Source organism: Theropithecus gelada, chromosome 7b (genome assembly GCF_003255815.1).
Source record: "Theropithecus gelada isolate Dixy chromosome 7b, Tgel_1.0, whole genome shotgun sequence".
Taxonomy (NCBI): Eukaryota; Metazoa; Chordata; class Mammalia; order Primates; family Cercopithecidae; genus Theropithecus; species Theropithecus gelada.
The window spans coordinates 76379396-76390228 of NC_037675.1; the positions used below are offsets into that span (position 1 = coordinate 76379396).

A 10833-nucleotide genomic window follows, 5' to 3' on the forward strand; every position below is an offset into this window, starting at 1 on the left:
CCTAAAACATGAAATTATGGGGAAAATGATAGCAAACTTATCCCATAAGTTTGGATCCCAGCTCCAATTCTGAAAGGCACAAAAGGGAATATAATAAGGTCTCCTTTATACCTTTGCTCCCACCCCTTCTAGTTTCTCTCCCCAGAGATTACCAGTATTACTAAGTTTTATCCTATAAGTTTATTATTTTCCCCATAATTTCATTTTTTAGGAAACAAAAGGTAAACTAAGAAACTCTTTAGTTCAACAGTATCTCATTTAGAAAACAAAGTCAGGGCTGGGTGCGGTGCCTCACGCCTGTAATCCCAGCACGTTCGGAGGCCAAGGCGGGCAGATCATGAGGTCAAGAGATTGAGACCATCCCGGCCAGTATGGTGAAACCCTGTCTCTACTAAAAATACAAAAATTAGCTGGGCATGGTGGCACGTGCCTGTAGTCCCAGCTACTCAGGAGGCTGAGGCAGGAGAATTGCTTGAACCCAGGAGGCATAAGTTGCTGTGAGCCGAGATTGCACCACTGCACTCCAGCCTGGCAACAGAGTGAGAGTCCATCTCAAAAAAAAAAAAAAAAAGTCAAAGTGGCATTTCTTCAAGTTTGAAGCTTGAATATATAATTCTTATGTTTAAATACTGATTTTGCCTTATTAATTCAACTTTAATATGATAAAGGATCACTAAACAACACATTGTTATAATCAGTTATCCTTGGTGTACAAGCTACTTGGAAACCCATAAAGAATGTACTTCCAGTACACTTTAGATCACAAGCTGGTGAACTTTTTCTGAAGGGCTAGATCATAAATATTTTAGGCTTCTTGGGCCACACGATTTCTGTCATGACTACTCAACAATTCTTTTTGAGCCAAAGTAGCTACAGATAATATGTGAATAGTGTAGCTGTGTTCCAAAAAAACTTTATTTATGGACACTGAAATACTAATTTCATATAATTTTAATGTGTCAAGAAATAGTCGTCTTTTTTTCCCCCAACCATTAAAAAATGTAAAAACCATTCTCGTCTCCCTGGCTGTACAGAAACAGGTGATGTCCGGATTCCCCTCGGGCCATGTTTGTCCTGCCTTAGACTTGGGCTTCTCAAACGTTCATGGGCACAAATACCACCAGGGTATCTTATTAAAACGCAGATTCTGGCTGGGCCCTGTGGCTCACGCCTGTAATCCCAGCACTTTGGGAGGCCGAGGAGGGTAGATCACTTGAGGTCAGGAATTCAAGATCAGCTGACCAACATTGTGAAACCCTGTCTCAACTAAAAATACAAAAATTAGCAGGGCGTGGTGGTGCGTGCCTATACTCCCAGCTACTTGGGAGGCTGAGGCAGAAGAATTCCTTGAACCCGGGAGAGGGAGACTGCAGTGAGCCGAGATTGCACCACTCCAATCCCACCTGGGCGACAGAGCAAGACTCCATCTCAAAAAAATAAATAAATACAGAAAATAAAGAAAAAAAAGAGGCCGGGCGCGGTAGCTCAAGCTTGTAATCCCAGCACTTTGGGAGGCCGAGACGGGCGGATCACGAGGTCGGGAGATCGAGACCATCCTGGCTAACACGGTGAAACCCCGTCTCTACTAAAAAATACAAAAAACTAGCCGGGCGAGGTGGCGGGCGCCTGTAGTCCCAGCTACTCGGGAGGCTGAGGCAGGAGAATGGCGTAAACCCGGGAGGCGGAGCTTGCAGTGAGCTGAGATCCGGCCACAGCACTCCAGCCTGGGCGACAGAGCCAGACTCCGTCTCAAAAAAAAAAAACAAAAAAAAACAAAGAGAAATTTCAACAGATCCATTTTACTTCTTTTAACATCTGCAGATTTTGTGGCTACACCCATCTTGAGTACCATTAGTAGAGATTCTGACATCTCAAAAACAACAAAGAATTCCAGATAATGAAAACTTTCAAAAAAATAAAAAATAAAAAATTGGCTGGGTGCGGTGGCTCGCGTCTGTAATCCCAGCACTTTGGGAGGCCGAGGTGGGCGGATCACCCGAGGTCGGGAATTCGAGACCAGCCTGGCCAACATGGAGAAACCCTGTCTCTACTAAAAATACAAAATTAGCCGGGCGTGGTGGCGGGCGCCTGTAATCCCAGCTACCCAGGAGGCTGAGGCAGGGGAACCGCTTGAACCCAGAAGGCAGAGGTTTCAGTGAGCCGAGATCGCGCCACCGCACTCCAGCCTGGGCAAGAAGAGCAAAACTTCGCCTCAAAAAAAACAAACAAAAAAAATCTATTACTTTTCTAGAAATAGTAAAACTACAAGAATTTGATCTTCACAAATTCTATATTCATGATAATTCTGACAGAACTTTAGGTTAATTTGCCTTTGATCTACTATGACATTTGCTAAACAAGGTAAAGGGAATATTTTGAAATACATAGAGAATAAATGCTCTAAAACTTTAGAAGCACTTGCCTGCAGGTGCTATTAAGCTGGAGCCAGCCCTCCACTGCTGCTCAGGGCTCAGCCACTCAGGCCTTTTCAGAAACTTTATCCCTTCAAGCATCCCTTGTAAATATGCTCAAGATTCTCCCATTTAAAAAAAAAAAAAAAAGTCCTCTGTTACCCTCACCCTCTGTAGTCCTTCTCTTCCATGTCACAGGCACATTACTGAGTATCTCCTTGCAGTCTGCATTAGCACCATCAGCGTCTTGTCCTGTCTATTCTCTGAAACAGTTCTCACTTGCTAAAATCCCTGATCTCTACTGTCACAAAATCAGATGGTCCTCATCTTACTTAATGTTTCGGCAGCGTTTGGCATGATGTCTTGGTTTTCCAACACAACATTCTTCTGTTTTCTTCCTATTTCTCTAGCTGTTCCTTCACAGTCTGTTTTGCTGGTTCATCCTCTTCTACCCAGCTCTTACGTGCTACAATTACTCTAGATTCAAGACCTCTCCTCACTCTTCATTTTTTTTTTTTCCTAGGTGGTAACATTTATATCCAGGGTTTCAGTGACCACTTTTCTGCATCTGATGGCTCAAATTTGTATCTCCATGTCAGAACACTTCTCTAGGCCAGACTTGTAATATCCAACCACATTCTTGACATCTTTTTTTTTTTTTTTGAGACAAAGTCTTGCTCTGTCGCCCAGGCTGGAGTGCAGTGGTGTGATCTTGGCTCACAGCAACTTCTGCCTCCTGGGTTCAAGCAATTCTCTGCCTCAGCCTCCCAAGTAGCTGGGATTACAGGCGCCTGCCACCATGTCCAGCTAATTTTTGTATTTTTAGTAGAGACTGGGTTTCACCCATGTTGGGCAGGATGGTCTCAATCTCTTGACCTCGTGATCCGCCTACCTCAGCCTCCCAAAGTGCTGGGATTACAGGCATGAGCCACCGTGCCCGGTTGCCTTGACATCTCTTCTGGAGCATTTCAAAGAGAACTTAGACTGAACTCATGATTTTCATCCTCTCTGCTCTGCCTGCAACCCGGGTCCTGCAACATCATTCACTCAGCTATGGAGGCCAGAACACCAGAAGTCATCTTTTACATACCTTCCCCATATCCAATCCATCACCAAGCCCCGCTGACTCTATCTCCTAAATATCTTTCCAATACATTCACTACTCTCTAGTCCACCCTGGTCCCATCTAACCATGTCTCAGATATTACAATATTCTTTTAACAGTCACTCTACAGTTAACTGGAACTCCACCCCTACTCCTACTCCATTCTTCACACTGCAACCACAGCAATCTTTTGAAAATGCAAATGTGATGTGACACATACCACCCCAAAAACAACATCAAAATACAATGATAAAAAATGAAAAAAAAAAAAAAAAAAAAAGCTTTCAATGGTTTCCAATGGTGTTGGGACAAAGCAAAGCTTGTATCTGGCATTTAAGATCTGACTCCTACCTACTTCTCTAGCCTCATCTCCAGTTCCCCTTCCTCTGTTTCCACTCACTGAGGAGAATAAATCACAAATTGCATTATGTTATTCCCTCCTTTCTTTACTTAGTTAATTCATATTCATATTCAGACCTCATTTTACCAAGAAGCACTTCCCTGTACTCCCTGATGAAATCAAATCTCCCAATACAGGTTCTTAGAGCATCTTGTATCTCTTCTTCCATGACAAGGGCTAGAATTAAAATTTTATGTTTGTGTAATTATTTTTTCTCTCGCATATATATCTTTTCTCATTATTGTATCCCTAAGGCCTGGTACAGTCCCTGGCATACAATGGGCACTCAATTAATACTTGTTGCATGAGTTAATATATTTACAAACTATTATTGTTTCATTAGAGCAGGTCACCAAGAGATTCTGTGTAAATATTGACAAACCTAACAGAGTTCATTAGATACACTTTCTATTATTATAAAGGGAAAACATGAAAATATTATTAAAAAGTCAAACAATAGAAAATATTTAAAAGAGTAAAAGATGGGCCAGGTGTGGTGGCTTACGCCTGTAATCCCAGCTCTTAGGGAGGCAGAGGTGGAAGGACAATTTAAGCCCAGGAGTTCGAGACCTGCCTGGGCAATATAGCAAGACCCCATTCTCCACAAAAAGGAAAAAAAAAAAAGACAAAAAGAGTAAAAGATGAAATACCTCCTTTGCACACCCTCATTTTCACTCCCAAAGTAAATACTCTTGATAGTTTAATGTGCATCCTGAGTATATGTATGTGTATGAACATAAAACTAAATGTCTGTCACCCAGGCTGGAGTGTAACAGCACAATCTCGGCTCACTGCATCATCTGCCTCCCAAGTTCAAGCGATTCTTGTGCCTTAGCTTCCTGAGTAGCTGGGACTACAGGTGCATGCCACCATGCCCAGTTAATTTTGTATTTTTAGTAGAGACGGGGTTTTGCCATGTTGCTCAGGCTGGTCCTGAACTCCTGGCCTCAAGCCATCCACCTGCCTCGCCTCCCAAAGTGTTGGGATTACAGGTGTGAGCCACTGCAGCCAGCCTTCGTAATATTCTTGGTTTAGATTGGCTTTCCCTGATCCATCCAAATCATTGAAATATACCAAAAATAATCATTAAAAAAAGGTTACAAGAAGACCAGCTGGTTAGTCATTCAGGCTAAACTCTATTCTTACCTGCCTCGCCATTCTCTTCAGTCTTAGTGCTCATCAAGCAGGCAATAAACTTGCTATCGACTTGCTGGAGAACCTGTCAGACATTCAAATAAGTGGTACAACACTAAATAAAAATTAACAAAGCTTTATCTGCATAGAAAGATACAGAACTGTATTTTATTTAGAGTTGTTTGCCTTATCACACTCCTTTCTCTGAGACTGGGTAAGGTTCTGATGAACCAGAAACAGTCACTAGGAAGGATGAAAGAATGGGCAAGTGGAGTGATCAGAAGATGTAGGGGGAGGGAGGCGACAGGGGAAGACAGACACCCACTTCTCAGAGTGGTGCGCTAGCAATACTTTAGAGAAGGCCTGAGATGTTCCCAACAGAGTGACTCTTGAGAATAGGTAATGTGACCAGAGATTGCTAACATACAGGCTGAAATAAATTTTTAAAATTTATATGAAAGCAAGGAAAACTATTTTGGAGGAACTAGTCTATTTATTTTTATTTATTTTTTTTTAATTTTTTTTTTTTTTTTTTTTTTTTTGAGATGGAGTTTCACTCTGTCGCCCAGGCTGGAGTGCGGTGGCAGGATCTTGGCTCACTGCAAACTCCGCCTCCCGGGTTCATGCCATTCTCCTGCCTCAGCCTCCCGAGTAGCTGGGACTACAGGCGCCTGCTGTCACGCCCGGCTAATTTTTTGTATTTTTTAGTAGAGACGGGGTTTCACCGTGTTAGCCAGGATAGCCTCCCAAAGTGCTGGGATTATAGGTGAGAGCCACCGTGCCTGGCTGCACGGTTTATTAAAGAAGTAAGTTAAAAGCCACTGGTGGCTTTAGACCTTGGTGGTTCCTCTCTGTCTAGGTACATGATGCTCCCCAATACCCCCGAGCCTAACCACTGCCCCAGGGCCTATTTCTGGATCAACTGCTTGCCTGCTCTGGTACCAGGTCAATGCCAGGTTAGGAGTTTACCTAAATCTGTTAGCCTCCCAATTTGTTTCCTTACTAAAAACAAAGGGAATAAGACAGCCACGGTGGTAAACAGAAGGCAAAGCAGAAAAGCAGATCAGACAAAGGGTCCCTTTTGTGAATGGACTCCTCAATATGGGCTTTCCCAAGCCTGCGTAGGCTTACACAGTAGAGGGTCATTTCTAAAAGGGCACTGTTGCACACTGAAGGACAAGGTCACTAAAGGACTTTATTGATTTATAAATTATTGCCAAATATAAAGTCAATATATAATCTTCTGCAGGAGAACCTAGAGAATCCTTGAAACTGTCAACCCAAATTCATAATTCATTCTCTCCAAACCTACTCACACTACTAAAGACATTTCTTTCTTTGTAATTATAATTAATTCCTTGCTTTTTCTTCTGATGATAAAAGTTCTAGTAAGGTAAGAACACACACACACACACACACACACACACACGTGCCTTGACCGAGGTGGTCTATATCATTAAATAAATCAAATTTTAGAAGAGTTAGGCCTTATACATATATTTATGAGATTTTGAAGTCAATCTTTTACCTGCATTGAATGAATCATTTCTTTGGTGAAACGATAGGGATATAAGATGTTGTGAATTTTAACTGCTAAGCTCTCAGCCTGGCCACTGCTTACATCAACAGCAACCTAGAAAGACTCAGCAAAATATAATTGAAATTTTAATTTTTGTGTCAGCAGAACTGTTTTACCAAAGATATCAGAGTGCTTTAAAATCATTCATTTTTATATAGCCTACTAGAGGTGGGTTTAATTCAGGGAATTTGTAGAAATTCAAAAGAATCGGCCGGGCACTGTGGCTCACGCCTGTAATCCCAGCACTTTGGGAGGCCGAGGTGGGCAGATCACGAGGTCAGGAGATTGAGACCATCCTGGCTAACACGGTGAAACACCATCTCCACTAAAAAATACAAAAAATTAGCTGGGCGCGGTGGCGGGCGCCTGTAGTCCCAGCTACTCAGGAGGCTGAGGTAGGAGAATGGCGTGAACCCAGGAGGCGGAGCTTGCAGTGAGCTGAGATCACACCACCGCACTCCAGCCTGGGCGACAGAGTGAGATTCCACCTCAAAAAAAAAAAAAAAAAAAAAGAAATTCAAAAGAATCTGTGAAGAACGAGTCTTACGTAAGACTTTACGTAACAATTTTTGCTTATAAACAAAATTACTGACAAAACAAAAATAGTTTCAGAACAACAATTTGTCTATGTTCTATGATCAAGTCCTCAAATGATATCTTGATGAAAGAACTGGTAAACAAATGCTCATCTATTATACAACCTGTTTATAACATGCACAGTACATTCTGTGAAAATACACTGAGGAGAGAACATCCACCCAGGGCCAATGAGGAACTGTTCCTCCAGTAGAAGATGTGTGGCTTTATCTAATGATAACAATTTTATTATCACCACCCTGAATATTGTGCCAAAGCTACAAGTCAGGGTTTCTGAGAGTGGTAAACACATTTGCTGTTCTTACATTGATTGTACATGTTTAATCCAAAATGCCTGAGCTCCCAAAATGCTATAAATTTTATTTCTCCTCTCTACATTAAACAGTAACTTCCAAACAAATTATGTGGAAATATGCTCAGTTTCCAATCATAATTACAAATTAGTATAGTCTTGCATGCCCATACCCAGCTTAAATAAAATTCAAATTTTAATTTTAATTAATTTACTTAATTTTTAAGAGATAGAGTCTCACTATGTTGCCCAGGCTATAGTGCAGTGGCTAGTCACAGGTGCAATCAGCACACTATATAGCCTTGAACTCCTGGTCTCAAGTGATCCTCCCACCTCAGCCTCCTGAGTAGCTGAGACTATAAGTGCATGCCACTGTACCCATCTTGAAACTCAAAGTTTAAAATAACAGGCAAAGAAAGGCCAGGAGTGATGGCTCACGCCTGTAATCCCGGGACTCTAGGAGGCCGAGGCAGGCAGATCACCTGAGGTTGGGAGTTAGAGACCAGTCTGACCAATATGGAGAAACCCCATCTCTATTAAAAATACAAAATTAGCTGGGCGTGGTAGCAGGTGCCTGTAATCCCAGCTACTTGGGAGACTGAGGCAGGAGAATCGCTTGAACCTGGGAAGCGGAGGTTACGTGAGCCGAGATCGTGCCATTGCATTTCAGTCTGGGCAACAAGAGCGAAACTCCATCTCAAAATAAAAACAATAATAATAAGAAAAAAAAAAAAAGACAAAGAAAAACTGCTACAGACCCACCTCTGGATAACGGGCAAATACTGGATTGTCCCATTCTGAGAACAAAGACTGAAGCGATTCGCTACTAATGGTATCATCCACAGTATCTAGGGCAAAAGGGAACAGGTAAAGTTGGCATCCAGAACCACAGGGAAAGGAGGGAATGGCATTTCCTGTTTGGTGAGCTGTAGCCTCAAGACCAAAGATCACATACATTGTTTCTATATTCTACAAATGTTCAGTGTTTGCTATATCTCTAAATTATTTTGATCTGTTACTTTTTAAACTAGAGTTGGTGACTGTATCTTCTGGCATTACAACTTTTCTCCAAACTGTTTACAAGAGATATTTTGGAATACTGACAGAGAAGCTATGGCTCAAATTTGTAGCCTTACTGCCTTTAAATAAAATAGACCTTATCTATTTTTAAACAAACGCAAAAAATTGATGTCTGTAGCTTTTTTGTTGTTGTTGTTTTTGTTTTTTGAGATGGAGTTTGGCTGTGTCGCCCAGGCTGGAGTGCAGTGGCCAGATCTCAGCTCACTGCAAGCTCCGCCTCCCGGGTTCACGCCATTCTCCTGCCTCAGCCTCCCGAGTAGCTGGGAGTACAGGCGCCCGCCATGTCGCCCGGCTAGTTTTTTGTATTTTTTTAGTAGAGATGGGGTTTCAACGTGTTAGTCAGGATGGTCTCGATCTCCTGACCTCGTGATCCGCCCATCTCGGCCTCCCAAAGTGCTGGGATTACAGGCTTGAGCCACCGCGCCAGGCCTATAGCTTTTTTTGAAGAGTTTTGCTTACATAAAACTACAGCAACTTGGAGGGTAAGTCCAGCCTTTTTAAAAATAAGAAACATGTCCCCTAATTACAAGACACCACAGAATATGCATAATCAGCAAATACTGACCTCAGGTCTGGAATAGTAATTTCTGATGTAAATGCATGCACTAAATTAATTAGTTCCACTGTTAAATAGCGCCATGGGGAATTCCTGATTCCAGAACAGCACAGCTGGCACGGATCAAGCTTAATGCAAGCCTGCTTTGTTTTTTGAGTTAGGTGGTACGATGTGTACTGGGTGCCCCAGCAGTCTCTGCCACCCCTACCTCTGTTATCCTGTCTCATCACAGTCCTCTCTGCTCGAGCTCTCGGAAGGAAAGGAAGAACAAGGTCGCTTCTAAAAGGATGACACCTGTACTGAGACCCTAAATATAAGAAAGAAAAACCTAGAAATGTGAACTTAAAATACAAGTAAACTCTTTAAAAATTTAATCACATAAAACCTCTTTCTGCATAAACTGAGTCAAGACATAAAGCAGACTACTAAACACCAGATTGAGAATCAGAAATCCTTTAATGAAATTATGCTGCCAATATACGACTCTATATTAATGCTTAGTTCCATTATCCATTCATACCAGACAGAATGAAGACCTAGAATAGGTCACTGTGATTCTCAATGGGGGGCCATTTTGCACGAGGGGACATCGCCAATGTCTTGAGACACTTTTTTTTTTTTTTTTGGAGATGGAGTCTCGCTCTGTCACCCAGGCTGGAGTGCAGTGGCGTGATCTCAGCTTACTGCAAGCTCCGCCTCCCGGGTTCAAGTAATTCTCCTGCCTCAGCCTCCCAAGTAGCTGGGATTACAGGCATGAGCCACCACACCTGGCTAATTTTTTTGTATTTTTAGTAGAGATGGGGTTTCACCATATTGGACAGGATGGTCTCAAACTCTTGACCTTGTGATCCGCCCGCCTCCGCCTGCCAAAGTGATGGCATTAGAGGCGTGAGCCACCGTGCCCTGCTTGAGACACTTTTCATTCTCACAACTTAAGTAAAGGGTTCTATGTTCTACTAGCATCTAGCAGATAAAGGCCACGGATGCTGCTAAATATCCTACAATGCATAGGACAAACCCTACGACAAAAAATTATCCGGCGAAGCCCTGTGTTAGACATACAGCAGTACTTAATTGTCACCTATAACTTGGTGCAACCTTCACAGATCTCCAACTTATGTCTCTTATCTCCAATGTATGTCTCTATCCTAACATTTGTCTCATTATAATACAACTATGTTTAGATAGCTATCTTCCCTAATAGTACTGTGAACTCCTGAAAGCAAAGTCAGTTAACCTGCAATGTGACAGCATCTAGCACAGTGCGGATGATCAACAAATGTTTCATGAAAAAGTGAACAGGTGGACAAATGAAAGGTTCTCAATTCAAACTCCAGAGTCTAGTAAGATCTGGCCCAAATGCTGTTCTTCTCCATGAAGGATAATAAGATTTGAGTTGTAGAAACAATGCTGAATTTGACAGCATTAGAACAGGAGGAAAACATGAGAGATAAATCCGTTGGACTAAACCTGGAGACGTTAAGAATGATAAAATTAAGATAATGAAGTGAAATAAGGTTTATAACTACTAACAGAAAGAACTGCATTAAATACATTTTAAAGAAAAAATTACCAAGGCTTGGGGACTTGACACTACTACTCAAAATCACCTTTATAGATCCTCTCTTCTGTACATTAAAATTTATCTTTTTTTTTTTTTTTTTTTTTTTTTTTTTTTG

General features: G+C 41.8%; 1 protein-coding gene across 2 annotated transcripts in view; it reads right to left on the minus strand.

Annotated features, from left to right (window-relative positions):
* Positions 1-10833, minus strand: part of MLH3 (mutL homolog 3) — a 36107-nt gene that overhangs the window by 17123 nt on the left and 8151 nt on the right. For both annotated transcript variants that reach the window (XM_025391843.1, XM_025391841.1), the window contains exons 3-6: positions 9363-9461; positions 8281-8366; positions 6579-6683; positions 5063-5135 (exon numbers count right to left, since the gene is read on the minus strand). In XM_025391843.1, coding sequence (XP_025247628.1) covers positions 5063-5135; positions 6579-6683; positions 8281-8366; positions 9363-9461 — 363 coding nt within the window. The remainder of the gene's footprint in view (positions 1-5062; positions 5136-6578; positions 6684-8280; positions 8367-9362; positions 9462-10833) is intronic.